This window comes from Sparus aurata, chromosome 10 (genome assembly GCF_900880675.1).
Source record: "Sparus aurata chromosome 10, fSpaAur1.1, whole genome shotgun sequence".
NCBI lineage: Eukaryota > Metazoa > Chordata > Actinopteri > Spariformes > Sparidae > Sparus > Sparus aurata.
In genome coordinates, this window is record NC_044196.1 from 14,272,369 (window position 1) to 14,286,736 (window position 14,368).

The 14,368-nt window shown below is 38.6% G+C and overlaps 1 protein-coding gene across 1 annotated transcript; it reads left to right on the top strand.

Moving 5' to 3' along the window:
* Positions 1 to 11,931: 11,931 nt before the first annotated feature.
* On the top strand, positions 11,932 to 13,976 carry LOC115590224 (complement C1q-like protein 4). Its single transcript, XM_030431505.1, has 3 exons — positions 11,932 to 12,034; positions 12,688 to 12,816; positions 13,546 to 13,976. Exons 1-3 carry the CDS (start codon positions 11,932 to 11,934, stop codon positions 13,818 to 13,820), a joined length of 507 nt encoding a protein of 168 aa, XP_030287365.1. The 3' UTR covers positions 13,821 to 13,976.
* Positions 13,977 to 14,368: the final 392 nt, after the last annotated feature.

A 14,368-nucleotide genomic window follows, 5' to 3' on the forward strand; every position in this document is an offset into this window, starting at 1 on the left:
CAAACAGTGGTTCATGTTTTTAGACGTTAAAAATCATACTATAATTATTTTTTTAGCTTACATGTATGTACCACTGTTAAATGTGTCACAATAGCAATACTTATCAAGAGTCTTTTATTTTGTAGCAAATTTCCAATTTGAATCACACTGGTAACACTTCATGATAAACATGTTTATTAAATGTTAAATCTATAATTAACTTTAACTCAGTTTTTTCCCTCTTAACAAGAAATGAAATGCTTCATGAACGATTTATTTAACAGGGGTTTATTTACACCAGTTGCAAATTCATAATGACCATCCAAATAATATTTATAGATGCAAAACAATATTTATCAAAAATCTATAAAGTGTTATAAACATCAGTTGAGACTGTATAATAAACAATTAATAAATAAATAAATGGATTAATTGATTCATTCAACCTTTATTCAAACCACAAGAAATCTTTGAGGTCAAGCCCAAATCTTCAGTTATGTTGAGAGCACAAATAAATCAGTGAATTAGTTTCTGACCCTGTGGAGCAACAGGTGGCAGCCTTTCTGCAGTCAAAGGGCATCGAAATGGACTGTAACACCATTGAAGCATGTCACCCTCTGCCCCGGACAACAACGACCAACTGGCCGTAAAAGGATTACAGAACCCTTTTATAGAGGTTTATTAACAAAAAAAACCCCCCACAAAACTCCACTGCTAAAACAAGGAAGGAAGCTGAGGGGAACAGACTTCTATATGAGTGAGCACCTAACCAAACTAAATGCTGATATCACCAGGAATGCATAATTCATTAAGAAAAAAGAAGAAAATACAATCCATCCACAATTCATTAAACTAATCAGAACACCAGAGGAGGCCAAAGTGCTGGTAATCAATGCCCTCGAGGAGCTGGACCAATTTCAATGAGGATCAAAATGGACTTCAAGGTAACTGGAAACACAAGTGATCACATCACAGTGACACACCTGCAAGTGATTAAATACACAACATACAGACATGACACACTCAGAAGGAAACCATTCACCTACAACTGGAGGTAATGTACACATAACAAAGAATATTGCTGATAATGGTAAGTTGGAACTGAAAACATTTGAATCCACTGAGCACAATTCACAGGACATGAAATACAAAATCGACCTGGAAATAACTTTGACATCAACGATGATTGCTGCTGTTACACAGATGAACAGTTCAACAACACCATCAAGACAGATAAGAAACTGTCATTTTAACAATAGAAGCCTGTATGTAAATTTCCAGAACATTTAGAATTATCTACGTCAATTTGCACAACCATTTAACATACTTGCAATATCAGACACTTGGATCAACCCTGTGAAGGGTACAGATTTTGAATTAGATGGTTATGAAATGAATCACATAAACATAAACAGGGAAAAAAAGACTGGAGGAGGTGTGGCTGTGTATGTGGACAAAAACTTTAATTTCAAGGTGGAAGAGAGACGATTGCAATTAGAAAGGTATAAGAATGTTGAACAGTAGAAATATACATGGAAAAAAAGAATGTAATTGTTGGCTGCATTTATAGAGCACCAGTGTCCGATATTATGATTTTCAAGGAATGGACGTTTACAATGTCTAATCAAAAGGTCATGTTCATCTTTGGGCATTATAATATAGATCTGCTTAATCCTAGTAACCACATACCAACTGTAGACTTTATCAACATAAGGAACAGTTTAAGACTTTATCCAAAAATCACCAGACCCAGCAGGATTAGATCTCACTGTGCCACACACTGATAAACAACATATTTACTTATGTTACAGACAACAATACAATAAGTGGATTACTGATCAATGATATCAGTGACCACCTACCAGTCTTTACAGTCTTTGACAATGAATACACGCAGAGTTGGCCCTGGGCATAGGCAGTATAGGCAAATGCTAGGGGCGCCATCATCCTTGGGGGGCGCCGCAAATGGGGGGAGAAAAAAAATTACAAAAATAAAAAATAAAACAATTTACCAGTGCCATTACTACTATTATTTCGAAATATTATATAAGCCCACAGCAACATAACGTCATAGCAAAGACTATTAAATAATGGAGAGACCTTTTTTCTGGTTCCTGGCTCAGTGCACTGTACCTGTCCTCTGTGAGGGGGGCGGGTCGAGAGGCGAGCTGCTTGAATCTGACCAGACGGAGACCCCAAGACCAAGAGAGAGATTTACTGATACTGTAGCGGAACCACAAGGTCCAAAAGAATGAAACTATCCAGCACCCAGTAAAGGAAAAGAAGGACAGAAGAGGAAGAAAAACGTGAAGAAGTTACAGGTACAGTAACGTCAATGTGATGAAGCGTAAGGAAATTAATAGTTTAAAGCATCGTTCACAACATCTTTGTTGGAGCAGAGTGTGAGCTTGCTAGCTTACTTCGGACGATATCAGCATTGTTTAATAATCAATAAATAGTTGAGTCGACGTGTGTTAATGTTACTCCACCTTAAATTCATCAGGTTTGGAAAGTTAACGTTAGGCCTGTTCAGGTGTTACTTTACAGGTGTCTTTCCTGCTTGTACGTCAGTTAAAATGCTATTAGTTTTCTATTAGTTTTTTCCCCTTTGTAATAGAGTAACTTATTTCAAAGCCTTTGGTTTATTGTGTCACAGTTTATGTTTGCTAAAGTTTACATCAGTGTTAAAGTGCAGTTAAAGTGTACTACTGTTAATATTCCACACCTTAGCTTTCCCATATCATTCATATTAGTCTTATGTATAGCTGTTTTTTTTATTTTTTAATAATGTGTAACATGCAGTGGTCACATATACTTCTCTTCTCTCTTCAGATGCACTTTTAACATATTTCACCACCAGCCCAGTGACACAGCATCAGGTGCTCCTGTCTCTACCTCAGCACAGCAGACTGACACAGCATCGGGACTAAAGGCTGACTGGACATCTCTTCTAACTGACTACGTAAGTTGAGAGTTAGTTCACAGAGTACCAGTTCAAATAAAAAAAGCAGTTACACATTTCCCAAAAACAAAGATGGGAGAGTGTCAACATGACTTTTGTAACAGTCTTGCTGAAAAAATCAAAAGAAGCTGGCTGATGTACTCAAACAGAAATGATAGGTTGCATTGCTTCTGCTGCTAAATGTTTCCTCCAAAAGAATACAGACTTAATAAGGAAGGACTAAAGGACTGGAACAATGCAAGCCACTTGCTGAGGGTTCATGAGGATAGCCAGGAGCACAATACCAACATGGCAACATGAAGGAGTTGGAGGTCGTTTTGCAAAGCGGCTGACAATAGATAAGAGAGAGACGGCACTCTGAGGCTGAGAGATAGTATGTTTGCACAATGCCTTAGTTAATTGTATTTTTATGACTTGTTTCTTTCTTCAATTTTTATTTGATGTGATATTTTTAAAAGAAATAAAATCTTGAATATATACATGCAGTTATTGTGAGTGTATGAAAATTGATTGTGAAACTGACTGCGATGCAAAGGGGCGCTGGCTAAGATCTTGCCTAGGACACCAAATTACTCAGGGCTGGCACTGACTACACGAAGGAAAAGCAGGACATTAAACTGGAGTACAGACGAGAATGTAACGTTTATAGTAAGGAACAAGTAGCAACTTGTAAGATCAATTTATTGATAACAAGAATGATTCCCTGGTAGGACGGGACTGTGAGCTCGAGTGCAGGCGGGTGGCTCCCAGGGAGGTGCAGGTGCAGACTTGTGGTTTACACAGGTATAGTCCGGTCACACTGGAAGAGGAGGAAGACGGTGTTAAAGTACTGGTGAGTGAACACAGGACAGTTTCATTAATACATAAAGACTAGAAATACTGAGAAGTACCTTGAGGTGTATTTTTTTAATCATGAATCAAGAGGAACTTAATTTTGAATCTAAATCTAACATAATTTCAGACGGTTATTTCTTCAGGTTTTGCAGTGTACTCTTTGAATCAGTCACTGTTTTTAATAGATGAATATTTTGTGTGTTCTACTCTACATTGCAGTTCTCTTTTTCTAAGACAATGATCTTGTTTGCACAGTGAGTTATACAACAACGCCTCCTGATACTGTGTGAGCTCACATTTTCCAGAGAAAAGCCAGAGGCAGCTATTTATTGTCATTATCATAATGAACCACAGTTCCATCATAAAACACACTTCATCATGCCGTATTCACAGACAGATTAATGAACTGGGTTGGTATCTCTGTTACTGCACACATGGCTCACCTCTTACTTATCTGACAGATGTTTGAATGTCCACATTAACAACTACATGTCCTTCACTGCTCCCCTCCTATGCGGTGACCCTCAAGGATCAATATAAGGTCCAATCCTGTTCCCCCTGTATATGCAACCTCTAGAGGATCTGCTGAACTCTGCCTGTGATACATCTTTGCTGTGTGGATGATATGTAGTTACACTTCTTGTTTAAATCAAATAACCTGAACAACCTGACCACCCTTCACGACTGTCTTGCATCTGTTTCAAGCTGAATGTCGTAAAACTTCATCCATCTCAATTTTCATAAAACATTTGGGCTGTAACTGTTGAAGAACCACAACCTTATTCCAAGGCCAATAATGACATTCATAAAGGTGACGGCTTTGCTGATAATGCAGGAAACTAGGTTTTACTGGAGCAGCAGCAAGAAGACACTTCTGTGTGCACCTTTATTGCCAAACATAAGTTTACAGTCCTGGGTTTCTTTGGAATCAAAGGGGGAAGTCAGATAAGATTGTTACCGAGTGACTGAGTCTGCACAGTGAGGAAAATGGGATGGATTCACTGACAAATAGGGCTGCACAAAAAATCGTTAAAAAATCGCGATCTCGATTCACACATACACGTGATCTCATTTCTACACACAGCGATTCTGAAGCATTTTATATCTCGAGCCGAATCACAAACAAATGCTCCTATTTTCCTCCCGGATTTTTTGAAGCGCCCCCAAACGCAGCACTGCCGCTGCCTCCTCCCTCAACCTGTGGTAAAGCGTCTTTACAACACGTGATTCAGTGGAGGAAGCCCGCCTGCAGTTGAGTGTTTGGAAGGAGTGAGTGAGAAGCCGTTTTTAGACGGGGCAGCAAGCCGCCAATCTGCCCGTCCTTTTGGCGGCTAGGTCCGCGGTTTTAGACAGAGGGCGGCAAATTGGGGGTCTGTATAGGTCCGCCGATTTCCCGCCTCGGACGGTACACTTATTTCCGCCTCGACTGCTAGCTTGTTGTTGTAGCGACAAGCTAGGAACTGTCGCTACTTACAAATTAAAAGCCCCTCGCTAAGAACCCAGTTCTAAACTCCAATGGGGTGCAATGTAAAGCTCTTATTTTGAAGACAAATTCGTTGTCAACTGCCCAACTTCAGGCTTCACGTCACGTCACATGTTTACGTCTACCTCTGAGGCGGCTTTTGGAAAAGGAGGAATATTACGCCTCTGTTTTAGAAAGCCGATCACAGCAGCTATCACATATCACCTAGCCAAAGATACAGCCCCAATAAACACTGCACAACATGAGGTATTAGAGGATGCCATCTCATCTTGGAGACTAAATTTTTTTTTTCTTTTGTAAAAATCATTTCTCATCCAATGATGGAACTAACAAAACAAAAAAAACATTGCTTTGGCAGAGGCATAGTAGTATCTGCCATACTACAATGTTTTTTTTTGTTTTGTTCAAGTTCATCAGTGCAATAAACATTTTGTGAAAAAAAATCGTGCCAGAGAATCGTGATCTCAATTCTAAGCAAAAAAATCGTGATTCACATTTTTCCAGAATCGTGCAGCCCTACTGACAAACTAAAGATTGTACTTAAACGCAGGAGACCACTGTTTAACATTTCAATGACTTTTCATTTTACCATTTCTACGTGGACGTTACACAACTGTTCTTCTTTTTTTAAACAAAATAGCCCGAACAACCTGACAACAGCTTCTGTTACATGCTGGATGTCGCAAAACTTCCTCCATCTCAATTCTGATAAAACTGAGGTCCTTGTGTTCTCCCCTGATTATTTCAGAGAGGTCAGGCATCATATCCTGCTCCTCGCCAACAATATCAAGACCACCTCTAAGAATCTTGGTACACTGTTTGACCAACATTTGAACTTCACATTACTAAACTCATCCATTCCTGCTTCTTTCAGTTGAGAAACATTGCTAAACTCAAACCCATGCGAACTTAGTCTTTTCTTGTTAAGACTAATGTAACTCCCTCTTCACAGGCGTCACTCAGTTCTCAGTAGCTTGACTTCGACCGGTCTGAAATTCAGCAGCTAGGTTGATTACAAATACCGGTCGTCAGTCACATATCACCCCAGTACTCTCCTCCTTTCAATGGCTTCCAGTAATGCACCGAATACATTTCAAAATGTAATTAATAATATAAGGCTCTGCATTGTCTGGCACCTGCATACATAACAGAATTACTGAGCCCATATAGGAAGCCAAACTCAGGCCCCTTCCAGTTAAATACCCTGAGCTTTAGACAGCAATAGATTTTATACTTTGTGTATGGGTCATTAGTTATTATTGATGTTTATATGACTCTGCAACATTTTTTCGGACAATCCCTCAGACCCCTTCGACTCGTGTCAGATTTATTGATGGATTTAAGGATGTTATGCTGTTACGTACGTTCTCTAGTGCCTCATCTCAGTGCCTTCACTCTGTGGACAGAGTCACTGAGACGAGGCAGTTTAATGTCATGAAAGTGACGATAAACGTAAAGGTTTAATGGTCCACAAGTGATCAACACTTACATTTTGGACTTTACCCCCCTTCCAGTCCATGTGCCAATTGTATGCACAAGATGTCAAAAATGATATCAGGCAAGTTGGCTAAAATTGTGCTGAATAATCACTTTCCCAGAAACCCATTTGATGTCACAGAACTTCATGTCTTTAGACGTTAGAAATCATACTATAATTATTTTTCAGCTTACTTGTATGTTCGTTCGTTTTCTTTTTCGCTTTTCAGTCAGGGTTGCGGGATGTTGCTGCTTTTTATCCCCCCGTGGGGGGTTGCGGGGCTTACTGGGGCCAAATCCAGTTCGACTTATTGGCGAAGGCCAGGGTACACCCTGAACGAGTCGCCAGCTCATTGCAGGACAACTTACTTGTATGTATCATTGTTAAATGTATTGTAATAGCAATTATTATCAAGAGTCTTTTATTTTGTAGCAAATTCCCACATTTACATTGGTAATGCTTTATGTTAAACAGGATTATTAAATGTTAAATCTATAGTTACTTAACTTTAAATAAAATAAATGTATTAATTCAACCTTTATTCAAACCACAAAAAATCTTTTTTCAATTATGTCGAGAGCATCGAAATGGACTACCATACCATTAAAGCAAGTCACCCTCTGGCCTGGAGAAACAACAACGACCAACTGGCCATAATGATGAGGTTTGATGAGACTTCTATATGAGTGAGCACCTAACCAAATTATACTCTGATATCACCTGGAATGATCGATTCATGAAGAAACAGAAGAAAACACAATCCATCCACGATTTATTAAACTAAACAGAACACCGCAGGAGGCCAAAGTGCTGGTAATCAATGACCTCGAGGAGCTGGACAAATTTCAGTGAGGATCAAAATGGACTGTAATGTAACTGGAAACACAAGTGATCACAATCACAGTGACCCAACTGCAAGTGATTGAATACACAATATAAAAACATGACACACTCTGAAGGAAATCACTCACATAGGGAAGACTGGGGTAAGCTGAGCCGAAGGGTAAGTTGAGCCACCCTTTGTTGCCATGAAACGGTAAAAAAACATTGATCATGTGACCAAATATTTAAGAGGAATGCATAATTTCATGGAGTCTGTGAAGGTAAGAACCACATGGGTAAAGTGGTTGGACATTTATTTCCAAAAAAACATTTTTTACTCTTGAAAGTGAATTTAGTCTAGCATAAGTTTCATGAGAATTGTGTTTCGACCAAAATAGATCATTTTAAATTTGCTTTATTCATCAATTGTGGTGTCAATGAGCTACAACATGAGGTCATGAACCTAGCATAAAAGTGGACCATTTTAGCTGTGGGGACTAATAAAGTCAAAATGGTAGCTCTGGGGTAAGCTGAGCCATTTGGCCAGGGGTAAGTTGAGCCACCCAGCGGAGGTGGGAGATGGATGGACTGAGGGAGAGATGGGGATAGATGGAACGAGAGGAAGATGAAGGGAGGAGTTTAACGAAGATGGAGAAGAGAGGATAGATAGAGGAAGGAAGGAGGGATGATGAGAGGATAAGAGTTTCGGTTCAGATTGTTCAAATGTGTTACTAGTCCATAACTGACCTTACTGTCAGCAAGGACACCAAGAAACTTACCCCAGTCTCCCCTACAACTGGAGGTAATGTACACATAACACAGAATATTGCTGATAATGGTAAGTTGGAAATGAAAACATTTGAAACCACAGAGCACAATTCACAGGACATCGAATACAATATCGACCAGGAAATAACTTTTTCTTTAACATCAACGATGATTGCTGCCATTACACAGATGAACAGTTCAACAACACCATCAAGACAGATAAGAAACTGTTATTTTAACAGTAGAAGCCTGTATGCAAATTTCCACATCATTTAGAATTATCTACGTCAATTTGCACAACCATTTAACATACTTGCAATATCAGACACTTGGATCAACCCTGTGAAGGGTACAGATTTTGAATTAGATGGTTATGAAAAGAATCACATAAACATAAACAGGGAGAACAAGACTGGAGGAGGTGTGGCTAGTGTATGTGGACAAAAACTTTAATTTCATGGTGGAAGAGAGACGACTGCAATTGGAAAGGTATTAGAATGTTGAAAAGTAGAAATATACATGGAAAAAAGAAAAATGTAATTGTTAGGTGCATTTATACAGAGCACCGGGTTCTAATATTGTAATTTTCAAGGAATGAATGGAGGAAATGTTTACAATGTCTAATCAAAAGGTCATGTTCATCTGTGGGCATTTTGACATAGATCTGCTTAATCCAAGTAACCACAAACCAACTGAAGACTTTACCATTACAATACAGTTTAAGCCTTTATCCAATTTATGAGACTGTGAGCTTGAGCACAGGCCGGTGGCTCCCAGGGTGGTGCAAATGGAGACTGGCTCAGGCAGTAGAGGTTGTGAGGGGTGGCAGAGGTACGTGAGGCTGGGTGGTGAGTGGTTGAGAAGCTGGTTCACAGGTATAGTCTGGTCACACTGGAAGAGGAGGAAGGTAGGGTTAAAGTGCTGCCGAGTCAACACATGAAAGCTTTCAAAATACATTAACACTAGATACACCAACAGCGACCAAGTACCACTGGAGCTGGCGACAACAATGTGGCATCGTGCAGAGAGAAGGTCTGGGTATGAGAGCAGGTGCTGATTATACTCAATGTGCTGCAGGTGTGTGAACCAGCACAGCTCCAATCAGCAGCAAAGCCACACCCAGCTTCACCAAGCTCCTCTGAAACATAAAGCACAGAAACAGACCACAAAGTCCAATCATAGCAGAACAAGGACAGAGGAGACAATGAATGCTTTAAAAAATGAATTACTAAACTGTGAAATATAAAGAAGAAAACTTGACAGAGCATATGAAATTTTCTTCAGGGTATATAAAATGAATTTGCATTCAATTCAACAAATGTTTGATTGATTAATGGTGTTTTTTTTTTATAAATTAGTATTCATTATTTGACCCTTTTTAGACTTATTTTAGTTGTAAGTAAAATCATTGTGTTCAGGAAAACTTCTGAAATCATAAGATGTTGGAAAAATGCGCTTACTTTCAAATGAATTTCACCAAACAGTGTCCTCATGTCTGGAGTGACTTCCTGTGAGGAGGCCAACTGAGCCAGCACATTATTTGATAAGACAGCGACATCTAGTGGAATGTTTCTGCATAAACAGAGTGCTACAGATGGATCAGGTACAGTTCAAGACATTTTTCATGGTGTAGAAGATACTTTGACTCAAAATGTGAGAACTGACAAGTTTCCCCATCATGTACATGTAATTAATCATTGAATATCTACTGCTTCAAAACCTTTTTTAAATGCTTTATTTTCACCCAGATGTCATAATACATTAACGAGTCCTAAGTTTGAGGTTCAAGCTTCACCTTCATTGCTGAGCATGATTGTACAGTCCTGAGTTTCTTTGGAAACAAAAGAGGAGGTCAGATAACATTGTTACACAGTCAGGAAAATGTGGTGGATTTACTGATAGTAACACAGGACACCACTGTTTGTATCAGTGAATCAGTGTTGGTTTCTTTTTACTATTGTAACCATGAAGATGAATGTCTTTAACCCAAACCATGACCTTGCTAAGCTAACCAAACCTTGGTCTCTACCAGTGTTGAAACAAACTCTACACCACTGTTTGTCAACACATTTCACTTGTAGTGCTTCATGCAACATAAATGTGGGGTGTTGGGTTAAATTTGGCTATCAATAATAGTAAATGATTATCAGGGATAATTATTGATTATGATCACATCGGGGCACCACTCTTGATAAAGGAAAAAGAGAGCAAATTTACCAAATCAGTCTGATCAAAGGTACTATACTGTCAGGTGGTGACTCTGACTACTAATCATGTTAATAACTACAACCAAATGTACCATAACAGCTGATAATGATCGAAGGGTTTTGGAGTCCTTGACAGAGTACAGGTTAGCAACATTCACTCTAGTACAATATTAAACAGACAGCATGAAGGTTCAAAAGAGTTTAATTTAACACAAAAATGAAACACACAATCTAACTAACATGTATTATGTATAGGTGTGTGTTTGTGTGTGTGTTTTTGTGTGTGTGTGTGTGTGTGTGTGTGTTTGTTCAGCTTTTGTTAAGATGTTGATGTCTTGATTGCAACCATGTATCTTAAAACAACGCTTCTAGAAACTCTGACCTGACCTTTCTCAGGAACAGCCACAGGAAGCTGTTCATTGACAAAAGCACAGAATAACAGTCATGTTTTCAGCTGTGATGCTGCATGTTCCAGCTAATCCAGCAGTGTTTTTAAATTGTTTAAAAGGGAAAAAAGGAGAATCTTGTCAACCCTTAAAAGAACATTTAATCCTTCAGTTATTCAGATTTTTTTAAAATTCAGAATCACCAAATTTGGAATCAGGATATTATGTGTGTTTGATGTAGATAGATTAATACTATGTGTATGGGTGATTATTGTACTTATTGTATTAAGTTATTATTGAGAGGAGATATATTTATGACTCTATGCAACTTTTTTTTTGAAAATCCTTCAGACTCCTACGACTCGAGTCAGATTTATGTGTTGATTTAAAGATGTTATGCTGTTATGTACGTTCTCTACTGCCTCGTCTCAGTGTCTTCACTCTGTGGACAGAGTCACTGAGACGAGGCACTTTAATGTCATGAAAGTGACAATAAACATAAAAGTCTGATGGTCCACAGATGATCAACACTGACCCTCTCGGGTCAATCTGCCATAGTTTGTGCACAAGATGTCACAAATAATATCAGGCACTTTGGTGAATATTGTGCAGAATCATCACCTTCCCAGAAGTTTATTTGATGTCACTCAGCCTTTGGTTTTTGTCTTTTTTTTCATTTTTAAGGAAAACTAAATTAAAATGTTTATTTTAGATTTTGTTCTGTTTGTTCTTTGGTCACACTGTCAGAGTGTTTCATTAGAAATACTTAATAATATTTCCTGTTGAAAGTTCTGTAAACCAATACACAGGTTGACACAGCCTCCCATTTTCCTGAGAAATTCCGTACAGTCATCCTCAGAGCCAGGATGATGTTTGACCACCACAAAAGATTCTCCGTAATTGGTTAAGGGAGACATGTGACAACAACTTCCCATCGATGAAACAATATAAAAGCAGCAGCAGCGATCCTGTTGATCACAACTTTGGAGACGGAGCAAAGACAAACGAAGAACATGTCTACCTGCAAACCCAACATGAGTGACCTGGGGCAATCCCTGTGTGCCATGGCAGAACAACTGATAGCTTTAGAAAACAGGCTGAAGACACTGGAGAAAGGTAAAATCAGACTTTCTTCTTCAAGATTTGTTATTAATAATTTATTAAAGAGCAACTTCTAGTTTCCTGTGCCTGTGCAGGAAGATGTTGTGGATTTAAAAAAAAAAAAGTGATATTATTTAATTCATTAATGGTAATCAATATCAATGTGAATTCAGTGCTGGTTTTGACACTGATAAAGTTGAAACATGTTCATATGCATGTGATGAACCTCAGTCTTATAATGTTGAGGCTGCTCGGCCTCCAAGGGGCCAGTAATGGCCAGTTAACGTAACAGAAATGAGGAGCAGTAATATCCATCAGCAAGAAATTGATTCCTAACACTGTGTTGTTTCACTCACAATGTTCAAAAGTTTGTTAATGACAACAGTTCAGTTTGTACTCAATTTCAACCACCAAGTTACTATTTAAGTCATGTTTGTACAAAGCAGGATTATTGTCACTTAAACAACAACAACAAAAAAAAACTTCTTTCACAATTCTGTTTTTAAATTCAGAATTTTGAGGTCAAAGTCAGAATTACAGTCAGACTCAATTTTCTTTAAGTGGCCCTCATCCTCTTCTGTATGTTTGTATTGTGATGGAATTCAACATGTTCTACAAGAGAAATGCTTCAACAAAACAACAGATTGAAACTATTTTGTTTCACACAGGCAAAACCAAGGTAGCACTCAGTGCACTGATAGAGACAGGTGGGGCATATGGACCATTCGATAAAGACGTAACTCTGGCTTACAACAAAGTGTACACAAACATTGGTGATGCCTACAACAGCTGTACAGGTAAGGACATCACATGCAGCCTACATCATCTGTAACTGTTAGATTGTTGATTCATGTTACAAACTGGCCTGATGAATATACTGTAGCTGTATATCATTATTAATATATGTAATCTGATTACTCTCTGTACCTGTTCAAAGTGTGACAGATTACCAGGGTTCAAGTTTACTGATGACCCGTGCAGTGTCAGACTGGTTAAAAAAAACAGTTACCAGTATTATTTTACTGTATATTCACAACGAAGTGTAGGTGGGATTTTCCCCATTCTACTATAATGGCTGTGATGCCCATTATAATTTAGTCATTGAATCAATTTACATATGTTGAGTGTTTTATTATTTTCAAACATGTTTTCTGAGGCACTTCCTCAGGATCAAATGGCAAAATGTCGACCTACTGATTATATTTCTGATGCTACTATAACAAAATAAAATCAAACCACCTGTTAAATGGCATCAGAATACAAGAAATGACATCTATTCTACTAAAAGATTTTCAAGAGGAGAAACTCCAAAGCTGCGTTACAGCTGTCCCCCCAACATTTTTAATGCTTTCTACACCCATGCATGAAGTAGATGCATTTATTTCCATCACTGAATATTACTGCAAACATGTTGCATGTCCAGAAAAGTATTAATCTTTGGCTACACACCTCTACCATGTTGTAATTATTACTGTCACATTCAAAGCCTTTCAGAATCCCATAAACATCCTCTGTTGTTTTCTCAGGTATCTTCACTGCACCTGTTACAGGTGTTTACTATTTCACCTTCTTCTATCATGCTGGGGGAAAACATGCTTCAAAGCTGGAGCTCTTCAAGAACTGTGAGATGATAGTCAGGTCATCTGATCACAAATCAGGCTGTGACGGAGCTGATAATGGAGGAAATGCAGCTGTCCTGCAGCTGCAGCAAGGAGACCAGGTTTATGTGCGCATGCCCGCACATCACCATGTTTGGGCAACTTCAATCAGCACCTCCTTCAGTGGTTTCCTGCTCAGTTAAAATCAGTGAGAACCGATGAATTCAGAATGTTTCGAACAACCTGAGATCAATGATGCACCGACTCAGTTATCATTCAAATGTACATTTAGATTAAAACAGGTGGCTGTTGCTGTCATATTACTGTGATCAACCAGAATATATCATTATTCCACTGAGTCGGAACTGTTCCATTTACTGTGTCATGTCATGAAAGTGACAATAAATATCACAATCTGATGGTCCACAGAGGATCAGCACTTCCAAACTTAAATATCAAATATGTAATCATTGATCTCAGGTGTGAGGGAACTTCCTGAGTTTTTTCCAATATGATTCAGCTTTTGCTTGCTGTCTTATCTATCCACCATGATATTACAATGTTTAAGTTGTTGGGAAACTAAATACAAGTAAACTCATTATAAAGGAGTTCAGCCTGGAGGGGGTTCAGACCTCTTCCTGTGTGTCTGTACAACAAGAGGATATATGTGTGGAGTAGTTTAAGTAACAGGTGCAGGTGGAGGATGTTTGAGATGTTGTGATGTACGAAGGAAGAAGAACAATGTGTCTTC

Excerpts from the sequence above, each read along its gene's own strand:
- LOC115590224 (XM_030431505.1), top strand. The coding sequence starts at position 11,932 with ATGTCTACCTGCAAACCCAACATGAGTGACCTGGGGCAATCCCTGTGT. Across the intron at positions 12,035-12,687 it reads GCTGAAGACACTGGAGAAAG|GCAAAACCAAGGTAGCACTC; the intron begins GTAAAATCAGAC and ends TGTTTCACACAG. Across the intron at positions 12,817-13,545 it reads TGCCTACAACAGCTGTACAG|GTATCTTCACTGCACCTGTT; the intron begins GTAAGGACATCA and ends TTGTTTTCTCAG.